General features: G+C 40.4%; 1 protein-coding gene and 1 non-coding gene across 6 annotated transcripts in view; one reads left to right on the top strand and one right to left on the bottom strand.

Moving 5' to 3' along the window:
- The window catches only part of MTUS1 (microtubule associated scaffold protein 1), a 159,161-nt gene that overhangs the window by 28,282 nt on the left and 115,013 nt on the right, over positions 1 to 15,866 (bottom strand). For all 5 annotated transcript variants that reach the window (XM_024759978.1, XM_024759979.1, XM_024759981.1 and 2 more), the window contains one exon: positions 6,243 to 6,457. In XM_024759978.1, coding sequence (XP_024615746.1) covers positions 6,243 to 6,457 — 215 coding nt within the window. The remainder of the gene's footprint in view (positions 1 to 6,242; positions 6,458 to 15,866) is intronic.
- Positions 14,550 to 14,669, top strand: LOC112409735 (U6atac minor spliceosomal RNA). Its single transcript, XR_003005220.1, has one exon. It is a non-coding gene; the product is annotated as a U6atac minor spliceosomal RNA (small nuclear RNA).

Below are 15,866 nucleotides of genomic sequence, written 5' to 3'. Positions count from 1 at the left end.
TTGCTAGATACACGCAAGCAGCCCTGTAACACATTCGGTGACCTTGCTTAAAATTCACTCTTTTCTAAGAGCTAAATCCTTAATAGAAGGAAAAGCTGGCCAGAAGTTAAATCACTTTTCAAATTTACAGAAATCCTTAAATATGGAAAATTGAAAACTTAAGTTGGTGTAAAGTTTCCAGGAGTGATTCTGTGAACTTTTACATCCTATCACAAGTATCTACAAGGCAGTCTTTTTGCTTATTAAAGGGACTTTGTGGACAAGCAATTTCAGTAGAGTTGAAATCCAAGGTTGGCTGAATCCCTGATGTGGAACCTGGGATGCAGGCGTGGAGGACCAACCATACTCCGTCACTTTATATGAGGGCCTTGAGCATCCACGGATTCTGGTACCTGCTGTTGGGGCGGGGGGCGTCCTGGAATCAGTCCCCACAGGTACCAAGGGCCGACTGTACGCATGGGGACACTGCCCCCAGCTCCACTGCACTCAGCCTTCCTCAGTGCCCAGAAGCCATCGATGTCTTCCAACCTCTGTCAATCCCAGTGGCAGCAACAGGAAAACCATGGGATCGTTTTGGACTCTTCCTTGTCTGATGGGTTGTGCCCCAGTCGGTCAGTTCTTTCCTCCTAAGGTGTCTTGAATCCACTGCACTTTTTCTATTAGTGATGCCTCCACCCTAGCCCTCATCCTCGCCAACCCCACTCCTGAACTATGGGAAGCCTCCCTCCACACTATTTTGCAGAGGACTGGTAGATTTTTATCCCATATTCTGGGTACAAATAAATGCCCTTGCTCGACAAGAGTCTTCCATTGAGTGCATAAAAAATAAACTTCCATGAACCTCAATCACCCAGCTCCTGTTTAGACACCCTGCTCCTCTTCTGTCCAAGTCATGCTTGCCATGCATGTCCCACCTCCACAAGCTGGAAGGCTTGGTCTTCTGTACCTGACCCATTCTATAAGCCTTCAGGGAATACTAACTGTCAATCATAGATACTACTCCCTTCCCCCACACACCTAGACAGGACATTTATCCTTCTGAATTGGTTGGCAATTTAGTACTCAGTACCAACTTACCAAGTACCATTCCAGATGCTGGGGAAAATATGGAAAAAAAATTAAGACATGGCTCCTGCTTCAAGAAGCTTGAGACCTAGGTAGAACTAAGACATCCAGGCCCAATAACTCAAGGCAGATGACCTCATCTGAGGGGAAGCAGTACAGGACAATGGAAAAACCGAGGGCTTTAAATATGATCCTATGTGAAATGCCGACCACAGTGCCCATATCATAATAGGTACATACTCAGTGTTACTTTCTACCTGACTCTCCTGGTAGCTTGCCCTTTAAGACCTTTACCCTTTCTTTGTAGATGACAAAATGCATTTGTCACTTAGATACTGACTGCCTGTTTCTTTTTGTTTAGCTGCTCCTGTATCAGTGTTTCTGTCTTAGATGATAAACTCTTTATGGCCCAGATAACAAGTTTATTTAATTTTCTTCGTATTGTAACATGCAGAGTTCTACACAATGCGAAGGAAAAAAAAAAAAAAGAGGGAGGTGGGAATCTGGTTGGAAAAAATGCTTTTATACTCATACATTAAATATATGAAGTGCTCCAAGAAAAAAATGGACTCACCATAATTTAATTAGGAGTCCCTGGGACACAGGCACTTAGTCTCCGGCTGTCATCCCATCACTGAGCCTCAATTTGCTAGCTTGGGAGAGTGTCAAAAGCACAGGGGATTTTGCAGGAAAGAGCCACGTCGGATGGCTCAGATGTATGCTCTCTCTGACCTCCTCCATCCCCACTACCACATGATGAATCGTGTCCAATTTTTCGGTCTGAGACATTTTTATTTATAGACTGCTAGTGTCATTCAAAATTCATCTTTGTTCAGGTGCTACTTTAGGTTAGATTCCACTAGCAAAAACAGAATTGGAGGCACACTGAATAACTGGTCAGATGTTGGGTTGAGGTACCCAGAAACTTTCATGAAGAAATTGGGATCACTACCATCAACACTGTCTGGCACTCGGTCTGCCTGCACAGAACACTGTACAACTATTCAAGGATAAACCAAGAATCAGAACTAAAACTAACAAGAGTGTGTCCTCTGAGAAATAGAAAGTGTGGTATTGGTTTCCAGATTCAAGAGACATGCATTAGAACTTCTGCTCTGTAATGAATGATGTCTACCACTAAAGTGGTAAAGTTGTAGTTTTTTTGTTTTTGTTTCTGTTTTTGCGGTACGCGGGCCTCTCACTGTTGTGGCCTCTCCTGTTGTGGAGCACAGGCTCCGGACGCGCAGGCTCAGCGGCCATGGCTCACGGGCTCAGCCGCTCCGTGGCATGTGGGATCTTCCTGGACCAGGGCACGAACCTGTGTCCCCTGCATCGGCAGGCGGACTCTCAACCACTGCGCCACCAGGGAAGCCCAGGTTGTAGTTATTAAATAGACTTGCAACAAAAGGATAAGTGACAGTTCCAGGATTCCCTATAATCAACGATTTTTACCTATATTTTAATGCTCTGAAATGGTTTAGGAAAAATCAGCAATAACGAGATATATATGTATATATAGATCAGTATAGATCTACAATCTATATCTACCTATCTACATATCTATATATCAATCATTTCTATAATGGGTATGAGAGAACCAAAGGGTTAAGTAAAAATTTTGAAAAAATTGCTTAACTTTTCCCTTGGTTATATCTTTCCTTCCCAACTGCTTTTTAACAGTGCCCTGTACACATTAGGCAATCAGTAAATATTTGCTGATTGATTATAAAGAGCTAGAAAAGAGCAAAGAACATTTACATAAAGACTTTATATGTTCATCTTACATCTGGTCCTCTCACTGCTGTGGCCTCTCCCGCTGCGGAGCACAGCCTCCAGACGTGCAGGCTCAGCGGTCATGGCTCACGGGCCCAGCCGCTCCGCGGCATGTGGGATCTTTCCGGACCGGGACGTGAACCCATGTCCTCTGCATTGGCAGGCAGACTCTCAACCACTGCGCGACCAGGGAAGCCCCCATCCTCTTTATTGATCCATTTGTTCATTGAGATACACCCTGCGTATCTATTATGTATAAGGCACTGCCATAGCACCTGGGGTGGTTTCCTAAGAAAGCACCAGAAACAGATCCAGCTCTCAGTGAGCTGACTGTCTTAAAAAGTAAAAACAACTTGGAAATGGTTACCTACTAGGTAGAGAGTGACAGAGAAATATAAGTGCTCCTAGAATACAGGGAGTAGATAAAACATAGAGCTAGAAGGACCAGGAAAGTCTTCATAAAAGAGGGTGTTTTTGAGCTGAATTTTAAGAAATTCAATGGAGTCACAGTTACATGGGCATTAGGATCTAAACTGGGTGTAAGATGAAATTCACATGCGATACAAGAATCCATGAAACTCATTAAGAGTCTGCCCTGCAGTGGACTGAAGCATCTCTCAGTGTGCCCGACCCAGTGAAATATTTTCTCTAGTGTTGGACCTAATCTTTCTCCAGTTGATCACCTGATAAAATGCTTGGTTTGTGTTTAGGGGCCAAGTCGTATGGAAGGAAAGTAACTTTTTTTCCTTTTTTTCTTTTTGCGGTACGCGGGCCTCTCACTGTTGTGGCCCCTCTCATTGCAGAGCACAGTCTCCGGACGCGCAGGCTCAGCGGCCATGGCTCACGGGCCCAGCCACTCTGCGGCATGAACCCGTGTCTCCTGCATCGGCAGGCGGACTCTCAACCACTGCGCCACCAGGGAAGCCTTCAATTTTCTTATTTGTGAACTCCAACTTGCATTTTGGAGAGGATTTTATTAAGTAAGAACGTCTGGTACTTAGTAAATATTCAACAAATGTTAAACCCCTCTCGCTTCTCCTTTACCTTCCTGATTATACAGCTGGAGCATAGCGGCAGTGAGGGGAAGGTGAAAAGGGGCAGTTGGTGCCAGGTTACAGAGTCTTATATTCCAAGTTACACACCAGAGTCATCCAAGAGAAATATAATGTGAGCCCTGTATGTAATTTTAATTTCCAAGTAGCCACATTTTTTAAAGATTAAATTAACCTGACAATATATTTTATTTAACCCAGTATGTCCAAATTATCATTTCAACATACAGTCAACAGAAAAGTTATTAATGAGATATTTCACATCCTTTTTTCATATCATCTTTGAAATCTATGTGTATTCTACACTTACCACACATCTCAGTTCAGCCTAGCTATACTTCATATGCTCAATAGCTTCATAAGGCTAGTGGCTACCATACTGGGAAAACTGGCTGTAGACAATGGAGAACCACTGAAGGTAATCAGTAGAGTGGAATGCTTTGGGATGCAGTGATTGGGATGGATTACAGAGGGGAGAGTGCAAGCCTCAAGACTGGTTAAGAAGTTATTAAAATAATCCAGGAGACAGTTATCCAGGGCTTGAACAAGGTTGGCATCGGTAGAGAGAGAAAAGAGGAGATGAAGGAAGGGGAGAAACACTGTGGGATGAGAATTCACCATACTTGATTGCTTTCATGTGGGAGATAAAGGAGAGAAAAGAATTGACCATGGGGTTGTTAGGCTAGATACAGTAAAATAAATAATTGGTTTATCACTAAATAGACAAACTAACTGTTCCCTACATTTGACGTTATATAGTTTCCAATTTAGCTTACTTGGTTACATAAACCAACTCTCAAAATTCCTCTCATATAATAAAGAAAAACAAAAATACTGTATGCTACTGTAATTTAAAAACTAGGTAAATGTCTGCATCTCCCCCTCAAAAAAGTTCATTCGAACAAAGCTGTAAATTGTTCACCAAATACTGATTTAAACTGTCTGCTAGCTTAGCAGCTCGTCAAAGGCACAGACCAAGTCTCATTCACCTGCATCTCCCTTTGCCCCAGACGGCAACCACATCAGAGTAGCCTCTGTAAGAAGTGAGTATAGGTTTGTTGGCTTGAACTGAACTAGAGAACAAGCAGATTGAACAGTATTCTTCTTGAGATGTCAGGTATCCTCATCTTTAAAACAGTGATTTAAAAATATCTAGCGAGCTCAAGCTACATTCTCAACCCAGTATTTCCCCTTAAATAATTATACTTTTTGTTGCTATGCCAGTAGCATACGTTCATAGAAACTTGGTTTTCTCAATGAATTTTAACTAATTCCTGAATTAACATCCTTGTAGAATATCAGGGAAGAGTAAGTAAGCAAAGAAAATCTGTTTCATGTTTGTTGTACCACAAACTATTTTAGGAATGGATGGAAATTCTGAAGACTCTCTAGACCACTACTGGGAGTTACCTCAAAAGTGCTCTTAGGGCTTCCCTGGTGGCGCAGTGGTTGAGAGGCCGCCTGCCAATGTCCCAAAAAAAAAAAAAAAAAAAAGGTGTTCTTTGACCCATAAATATAATCAACCTCATTTTTCAAAGCATTAAGTTCAGTGTGATATGGAAAACTACATATAGCTAGATAAAAAATTAAGTGAAAAAAAGGTAATGCTGTGAAATAAAATTCGTATTTTATGGCAAGAAAAATTTAAACATAAAGAAATTTTCTCTGCCCTTTGGCATCCTCTCTCCCTTCTATTGTGCATTGTGTATCTGCATTACACATTGACCAGACCTCCCCCATCAGGAGAAATACCTACTCAACCATAAAGAGCAATACTCTTCCAGCACCAAGCCAACTCCTTAAAGATGACATTCCCTCTAGATCTTGTAAGGGGTCACATGACCAACCACTTTGTACTCGCAGATCTGGATTGTGTAAACTGTCAATAATGTGTCGCCCTCTGTCTCAAAAACCTTATACATAACTGTGCCTTGACTTCTAAGGGGTGGAGCAATTCTCAGAGCTTTCTGAGGTGCTGTTCCCAGGTTAAAATCCTCAATTAGGCTCAAATAAAAATTTGCATTTCTTTTTTAGATCGACTGATTAACTTTTTTAAATTGGCAATGCTAATATAGTCTAGAGGTATATAGAGGTTTAACAGGCAATTACGTTTTCACTGTTGTTGGTCTAACAGACCCCACAGGAGAAAGAGAAGTACTAAGAAACCTTTCAATCCCAGATTTCTAGAGAGTGACTCAGGTATCAAATGAGTTGACAAAAGCATAACTGGGTGAATTATATGTGATCTTACCAATCATTAACTTAAAGATATTCACAAGACAGGAGCATGAGCGTTGCCCATCACCCCACCTGCCCCGACCTTAGTGCTGTTTAGAGGGTACACATCCTTACCTCAGACAGGAGGTGTTGAATCACAACTGTTAATGCTTCAAACTTGGTATTACCACGGGAAAGAAGCTGCTTGAGCTGCAGGATAAATCCACTTTGGTTTTCACATTTTGCTTTATACTGAGCCAACTCAAGTGTTTTTTCTGAGGAGAGCACATCTGGAGATGTCTGGGTCTGGATACATAAACTTCTGGGACTCTTCTGTCTGCCCTTTTCAACTGCAAAAGGAATGAATATAGGTAGGAAAATATGTGACTTTAATTTTTTATAACTACCACCATCTGGCTTCACAAACAACTAGAGAAGCCACAGAAATGCACTTAAGTTATGTTTACATAAGGAAAGCATATGGATGAGAACAGGGATTAATCAAATATCAGGATTTCTGGAACTCAGAAACACAGACGATGGCTTTAATTCTGACATAAGTCATATATGGGGCAGAGAATTAGGGGCATGAAACAAACAGATGTACCAATCCAGAAACATGAAAATGACATGCAAAATAACGTTGATTTCATAGTTTCTAATTTTCCAGGTAAATTGGTACAGAAATTTGTCTGTGACGAGGACCCTGACTGTCCATTCTGATCACACAGGCTGAGAAACAACACACGAATGATTGGACTTTAAATGCCTTTCCCTCTTCTTATACATTTCTTACCAACTTCCCGTCTTCTCCCTGCTGATGGCCTGGTCCTTACAAAGATTTATACTCTAAATGAATCACTTCCTAATTCCTGATAAATCACCACATATACACTGAAAATCTACTCATATTTAACCCCTGATCTTTAAATTCATTGCTAAGAGTATTATATTCTTTTTAAAATTTTTTTATTTTAGATTAGACTAGAGTTAATTTACAATGTTGTGTCAGTTTCAGGTGTACAGCAAAGTGATTCAGTAAGAGTATTATACTCCTGGAGGCTTCCCTGGTGGCGCAGTGGTTGAGAGTCCGCCTGCTGATGCAGGGGACATGGGTTCGTGCCCCGGTCTGGGAAGATCCCACATGCCGCGGAGCGGCTGGGCCCATGAGCCATGGCCTCTGAGCCTGCGCGTCCGGAGCCTGTGCTCCGCAACGGGAGAGGCCACAACAGTGAGAGGCCCACGTACCGCAAAAAAAAAAAAAAAAAAGTATTATACTCTTGACTACACGCTTCCGTTTTCTGTCAAATACAAGTTTTGTTGTTTCTTTTCCCCCTTCAAGTGGTAATACGGCTTAAAAATTTTTATTTTAAAGCACACGCTAGTACTCCAAATCCATTCAAGACGCCATGCTAAGTGATTTCTCACTTTCTGTCATGGTGCCCTGGGAATTACTCTACTCTATTTTACATGAAAAAAACTGTTCCATTTTGGAACCATTCCAAATGTCTCAGTCACTTTAAATGTCAAACAGAATTGGAAAAACAGGAAACAAGCTGCTTAGCTTCTTAAAATAAGTAGGCTGAATAACCAAAACAAATCTAAATCTAGGGGAAAAAAAGACAAGAAACTAAAAAAATAAATGTTTCCTTATTCTCAAAGTCATTCCCTGTGGCATCCACATTCTATGGTGACAAACAAACCTAAGACAGTAATTAATTTTCTCTAATTTTTTAGAGGGAAGAAAACAGCGATTTCTTGAAGGAAAACGAAACCTCAGTATTCATGTTCCAAGAAGCAATGGCAAAATACACTCAATATCTTCTTTAAGTTAAAAAAACAAACAAAAACAAACAAACAAGACAGGAAAAGGGCTCTCATTTTCTATGGTAGCGTTCCATGGTTAAACAACTCAACATTTGTGTTAATACTTGATAATTCTCAGTTCTAAAATGACTAAAATATTTATTGTGTTTTAAAAAATACTTAAAGAGAAGGGAAAGTATGCATTAGTCTTTGTTAGTAACTGTTATTCACTGCCTAGCAATAATTGCCACTTCCAAAGCAGGCAGAGACAGTAACCAACTTCTCAGTCGTAACATAAAAGTCCTGAAAGGAGAACTTTATAGTCACATACTGATGAAAAATAATCTAACTAGTTTACAATTTATCCAAATATCTGAGATTAGTATTCCTCTATGTCATTTTCTAAAATTTAAAATGTTCCCAAGGACTTCCCTGGTGGGCCAGTGGTCAAGACTCTGCGCTTCCCCTGCAGAGGGCGCGGGTTCGATCTCTGATCAGGGAATTAAGATCCCACATGCCGCACAGCGCGGCCAAAAAATAAAATAAATAAACAAATAAAATGTTCCCAGGTATTATATTTGTCATATAACATATAATAATTATACTGTTTTACTGTTTTTAGTGTTTTCTCACTTTCCCTCTCTGTGGTCCTCCCAGTAACCCTCCATAAGGAAGGTGAAATTCAAGGATGCGAAGGGCCTAGCCCGGGCATAGACAGCTTCTACAGGACAGACTCCAAGTCAGAACCTAGGCTTCTGTTCCCACCCATTCTGGAAAGTGGAGATGGGGTGGGGATGTAATATATTACATAATTAAAAAGAAACATTTATGCAATAATCTTAACAAAATGTTACTTTAATTCATCCAAGCCCATTATCTGCTAACTATTCATTTCAATAATGAATATTATTGGATATTTACAGATAAATTTTTACGGATACCTACCAATATTTACGGATAAATACCTACCTTTTATATAGTATTTTATATGATTTTATACAAACAGAAGAGCAAAAAACATCTTTTAACTCTTTGACCATCTAGAATTTCCTGCAACATGTGTAGATACAGGTTCACTTTCCTGACCGATATCACTGCTATATATGTCCTACCAATACTTATTGAAATATGTATTCATTTATTATTCATTGCTCTGAAGTTACCATTTCTTGAATCCTTAACAACTTTCCATTCTCTTCCTAGAATTTCTGTTAATCAATTTTATTATTTACCACAATATCAGTTTTTAAACTGTTAGGTTATAATTATTTACAAAATCTGAGAAATGGATCTTTTATATTAACATTTTTGGAGAAGACATTCTTTAAGTTTCTTGCCCACTTAGTCTCTCAGATGAATTTCAGTATTAACTAGTCATGTTCTAATAAGTTATTTCTAAGGAAATATATATTAACTTAAATGTAAATTAACTCATTAAGCATTGTTTTTTACACTCACATTCAGAATACAGGTATTCTTTTGGTAACACCAAAATTTTTTCCTTCAAATTATCTCTTATGCCAAAGTTGGGCCGCAGCTAAGTATTTATGTTTGGTTCCTTTATAAACTAAAATGTTTTCACTGGATTATCAAGACTTTTTGGATTTACAAGCCTACGGAAATTATTTGCTTAGTAATATTGTTTGGCTAAACTCCTTGATTATATGTATATATCTTCCTTTATCTGTTTTTCTTATTGAATGGGTAATTCCACCTCTAACGTTATTTTAAAGATGTCTATCTTTTCTTGGTTTAAAGAGATTAACTCTAGTGTTTCTCCATGGACATAAAGTCGATTTTAAAATAATATATTTACATAATGTTAAGAATCTGTCAATACTTTTTGAAAAAGTGTATAAAAAATTGTAAAAAATAAGCGTTGAATTAGTCCTCTGAAACCATTATGATGGTTTTTATTTTACTTCAATAAATTTAGTTAAAGGCTCTTTTTATGCAATTGTGGCTTCAAATTCCCGAGACAAACTTTTTTTTTTACCATCCGAAATGTAATTTGACATGTTTTTATTGCGGTATAACTGACATATAACATTGCATCAGCTTCAGGTGTGCAACATGATTCACTATTTGTATATGCTGCGAAATGAGCACAGTAAGGCTAGTTAGCATCTGCCGCCATAACAGTTACAAAATTTTATTCTTGTGATGAGAACAAGATATACCCTCTTAGCTACTTTGAAATATGCTGTACAGAATTATCAGCTTTAATCACCATGCTGTACATTACATCCCCATGACTTATTTATTTTATAACTAGAAGTTTGTAGCTTTTGACCCCCTTCCCCCATTTCATGCCTTGTCCCCCAGGCCCAACCAACACTTAGTTTTTTCAAATCTGTCCATGCAACAGTGTAAGCTACTCCCCAGTTTGCTGCTGAGAATTCAGATGACTTAGATCCACAAGTGAGTTAGTATCTATACATTTCCTTTATTACATTTGGGTTGCTTTAGCTTTTGGTAACAAAATGGCATTTGTGCTTATAAAAGTCCTATTCTCCACATTTTGTAACTGTTAACTGTGTCAAGGCATATCTATTTTTTGAAAGTTTAGAAAATTCTCTAGGACCTAATACTATATTACGAACGCTGCTAAGATCACTCAAGAATGAACTTAAGCAGTTTTTTGCTAAGGTACACCCTGGAAAACATCAACTGTCCAAGTCTGATTGCATTCCAATCATGCATGTCTCCTGGTTCTTAGCTGCTTTCTCATTTGTGCTTTGACTTGTTACTGTTTCACCATCATTTGCAGTTAAGTGTTAGGGTGTGAACTCCATCTAACTAGAGAAGTAGGGGAGAAAAAGCTATCGCTTCAGGAAAACTCAAGTTGTCAAGAAGACTCAAGACGGTACCACCTTCTTTGTCTCTCAGGCTTTCTTAATAGCTGGAGAACTGGAATTTCAAGAGTGGGGAACCTCACGCATCAACATCAGTTCCTAAGTGTCCAGCCATGGAGACCCCAAACACCACACCTAGAACTCAAACACCGCTTTGCCTCAGGAAGTAACAGAAATCAGCAGAAATCATCACGTACATCACGATGCAGTTTTCAATGCTACCCACGGAGAACCTCATTCAAACATTTAAAACAATTCTGATGATGTCTGTCTGCATAGTGACATATACCCAAATTGATGTTTAAGAACATAAAATTTGGTGATAAGCCTTCTCTAACACCCTCACACAAACTGTTGGACTCACAGCTGGTAAGCAAGAATTTATTCTATCATGAGTCCTACACAGGAGTACAATAACACCTATAGAAGGGGTTTCATTGCAAACTTGTTTGCAAAGAAAAGATAAAAAAAAACAACCCAAATGTCCATAAGTAGAGGTCTGGTTAAATAAATGTATGGTACATTTATATAGTGAAATGTCACAGCTGTAACAGAACTAGGAAGCTCTCTGTGGTAAATAAAAAACATAGTGAAGAACAATGTAGATGATGTGTCCCACTGTGTCAAGATGATGGGAATATAAACACATTTTTTTTGCTTATAAATTCATAACAAAACTATTGTATAATACATATGAAAGTACTAACAATGTTTACCTTTTCAGAGAAGGAAATAAGAACCAGATAGATTTAGGTGTTCTAATGCATTTTTAAATATTTTTTAACCACAGGGTAAATACATTACCTATTCAAAATTAAAACATAACAGTTTTTTAAAGATGGTTACAATGAATTCTGAGTTTCAATCTTTAACACTTAACCATCAAGCAAACATACGTCAATCCATGTTTCTTCCATGGGGAATCTGGACAGAAGTCTAAATAACACAGCTTCTGTTGAATGTGAATTCTTAAAATAGATTTAGATAGATTAGATAGATTTAGATGTCTTCAAATTTCAACCTAAGAGCAAATAAGCAAACAGACTGCACTCTACCTAGAGCTAGAAAAGCACACTGTGACCTCAATCTTCTGCTCCACATACTGTGCTCCCTGAGGACAAAATTGTACCACATGGTAGCTGATGACCACATGGTAGCTGATGACCCAGTTTGAGCATCTTTCCCTTCCTCCTCACTCCTGGCCCAACGGAAGAACAGAGATGATGCAAAAATCTGCAGTGATGTTCAAAGCCCTAATGCTCATAAACAGAGTACCTCATAATGCCAAAAAAACAAGTTTCCCTTAAATTCTACAAAATTCATTATTTATAGGAAATTAGCTTAATATGAACCAAACTTTGCCCTTGTGTTCCATTTATTAACATGTTACTGTTTTGATAATGCAGCTGTATTTAAAACTATAAAATAGGGGCTTCCCTGGTGGCGCAGTGGTTGGGAGTCCGCCTGCCGATGCAGGGGACACGGGTTCGTGCCCCGTTCCGGGAAGATCCCACGTGCCGCGGAGTGGCTGGGCCCGTGAGCCATGGCCACTGACCCTGCGAGTCCGGAGCCTGCGCTCCGCAACGGGAGAGGCCACAACAGTGAGAGGCCCACGTACAGCAAAAAAAGAACAAAAAAAACCCTATAAAATATTTTGTTTATTATACCTATTAACAGGCTGTCTAATTTCAAAGAATCAACTTACTCAGAAACCTTAAAATTACATGTTAACTTCTACATAGACTCGGATGCGTGTTGACAAGATAATTACCACTGCCATGTCTGGTCTGACCTTCCTGAGGTTCATTCCAATGAAACTGAAACCTCCATCAGGAAAATAAAAGTCCTGAATCCAAGACATTTGCTCACTTGAAAAATAGCTGGTTAACACTGTTTACTGTCTTTGTTCTTTCTACTCAGAAACCTTAATTTAATAAAATTTAAAACGCGCCTGACGAAGTTATTTATCATCCTCTTAAAGAAAATAGTTGGGGAAAGAAGAACAAGCCCATGTTTCAGGCTCAAGTCACTCAGGCATACAGATCCCCACTTCAAGGCTAAACACAATTTTTGTGGCAGAAGACTTAACAATTCAGACAGGGACTAACCTACTAGCTGCTGAGGACACATCCATCCGAAGGCAAAACAAGCCACTTTAATATTCGGAAATCCGCTGGCTTTCCGAATATTAAAATCAAGTAAGAGACAAGACTTACTAGGAGAGCTTGCCTTAACCTGAATGAAACACAGAACTACACATAGCATTCAGTAACTAATGTTTGCCTAGTGTTCTATGTGCCTATTGACTCATTATTCATTCACTCGCCAAATACTTATCAAAAGGAGGAGGCACGTAGAAGAAGGTGGAGCTCTACAAGGATGTATAAAGACACCTTGTTTCTATGGTATTAATCTCTTCCTGTTCGACTCTCACATATTCACCTATCTGTGAAGGTGACAGTCATTGGCTGTTATATGCTTTCTACTACATACTGCATTGAAAACTAATGCTTGTGGGTTAATAAAATGTAAGTAATGAGCTAATGGGCTCAACCAGCAGCCTGGACAGACAACTGATTCCCGTCTTTCTGCCTTAATCTGAACCTACACATCTAAAACCCTTCCTAGGGACACCTATCTTTACACAAGTTCTTTCCGTCAGTGTTTCCTCAGGATTTGATGGGTATTTATGGGTGTCTACCCTGGGATATTCCATGACAACAAAGCCTTAAACGTGAACTACTAGGAAATTTGTGTTCCGATAAGAGGGAGCACCCAGTTATGAAATCATCACCCACATGACCACTGTATACTCAGTAAATGTCTGTTGGATGTGCTTCTAACACATTGGTTCTTGTTCTCAAGGAACTTTTTTTATGCAGCAGAGACTGAAAGAGGCCATCACCAACGGCCGTATGATTTGATAATTAGGTAACAGAATTATGTACACAGTGTGGTGAGAGTACAGGTGGAGAAACACCTAGATCTGGGGCTGTCAAGAAAGGGTTCTAGAGACAGAGTTTGGATGGACATTTGCATGTTTGGCAGACAGATGAACAGCAAAGGCCAGAAAACACCAAGGCATAGAGGTATGGGAGGCCCTGGAGGTCCTGGTATTCAGTGCCGACAGCAAAGCTCTCCTGAAATTAAAGTAAGATGACGTGGCTGGAAGCATAAACAGGGGCGAGACATGTGTGCTGTACAAGGTTTTCTCTCTCTCGTAGGAGACACAGAATGGTGCCAAGCAGGGGTCTGGAGACACAGTGAAAGAAGATCTGAGCTGGTGAGGAGAGCGGCCAGGAGGGAGGCCCAGGGAGGGGAACTGGCGGTCAGAGCAGTGAGAACAGGCAGGAAATGACGAATGTGTTTATGAGGCAGAACAGGAAGACTTCTGGACCAGTTGGATCAAGAGGAACCCAGGATAAGTCACTGTTTCCAGCTCAGAGATAGCAGATGAGCGTGTGGGAATGCGAGAGAGGGCAGAGGGAGGGGGCGTGTGGCGTGGGACCCGGTGGCGAAGAGCACTGACATTCTCTAACACTCTGCTCCTTATTCTCCAAAGAGACTCTATTCTAGCCTCACCTGCTCCATCACGCTTTCCAAACTGAATCGTCTGCAGGGGCATTTTCCTGGGGAGCAAATCAGCTCTTGATTTCCCATTGTCCTGAATGCAGCCCCTCACACAAGCCTATTAACACACTTTCCCAGCTTGATCAATTGAACTGCACCCCCACGGAAATCTAGACAATCTTACCAAGATCTTTTTCTGAATTATTATTCAGTGTTGTATGAAAGGAGAAAGCACTCCCCTTGACAAGGATGGAAGAGGCCCTCAGGCCTGACAACAGGCACAGAGTTAAGGCACTGAGAACTACTTTGTGGCATCCAACCATCATTTTAAACAAACAAACGAACATGTTCGTGTTATCAATTATTAGCTTAAATTTATATAAACCTTTCCAGGGTTCCTTTCATTATGTGTTTGCTCTAGAAAAGTTAATAGTCATAATTAGGAGCCATATATAATTTTTTTTTTTTTGCAGTACGCAGGCCTCTCACTGTTGTGGCCTCTCCCGTTGCGGAGCACAGGCTCCGGACGCGCAGGCTCAGCGGCCATGGCTCACGGGCCCAGCCGCTCCGCGGCATGTGGGATCTTCCCGGACCGGGGCACGAACCCGTGTCCCCTGCATCGGCAGGCGGACTCTCAACCACTGCGCCACCAGGGAAGCCCTAATATTTTTCTTTTTCTGGGTAGGTATGGCATTTGCTGACTACGGAACATTTCAAGCTCAGCAAAGCACAGTGTTTAGACTGTTAACATAACCCAAGCTAATTCTTTTGCAGGTGGCTGGGGAGGGGCACTGTAGGACACCTGTTAAAATTTTTACAGTATTGTATTTTTGGAAGTGCTGCAATGATGTGTATTATATATAAAGTGGGTTTACTTTCTTAATTGCAAAAGCAGATTACAGAATAGAAGGCATATTCGTATTAAACACACCTATTTCAGGATAACTATTGCTTAGACAATTTTTCCTGCGAAACAATCCAAAATTGACCATAGACGTTTTCCATGCGGCTGGCAGGGAATAAAGCAGATCTCTTATGTTCTTAAAATGGACTACTAACTATAAAGAAAAGTTAATAGACATTCATTACATTCAGAAATACTTTTAAGAAGGTAAAATAGCCGCCAGTTTGTTGGCTTTCTAAATAATCTACAAGTCCACCTTAATGTACTAAAAGTTTATGGATCTGTGGGACTTCCCTGGTGGCGCAATGGTTAAGAATCCGCCTGCCAATGCAGGGAACATGGGTTCGAGCCCTGGTCCAGGAAGATGCCGCATGCTGCAGTCCACAACTAAGCCCGTGCACCACAACTGCTGAGCCTGCGCTCTAGAGCCCAAGAGCCACAACTACTGAGTCCGTGCGCCACAACTACTGAAGCCCTCGCGCCTAGAGCCCATGCTCTGCAACAAGAGAAGCCACCACAATGAGAAGCCCGCGCACTTCAACGAAGGGTAGCTCCCGCTTGCCGCAACTAGAGAAAGCCCGTGCGCAGCAACGAAGACCCAATGCAGCCAAAAATTAAAAAAAA

Source organism: Neophocaena asiaeorientalis, unplaced genomic scaffold (assembly GCF_003031525.2).
Source record: "Neophocaena asiaeorientalis asiaeorientalis breed wild unplaced genomic scaffold, Neophocaena_asiaeorientalis_V1.1 scaffold521, whole genome shotgun sequence".
NCBI classification, from domain to species: Eukaryota; Metazoa; Chordata; class Mammalia; order Artiodactyla; family Phocoenidae; genus Neophocaena; species Neophocaena asiaeorientalis.
Note: the sequence above shows the minus strand (reverse complement) of the source record. Positions and strands in the feature narration are given on the sequence as shown.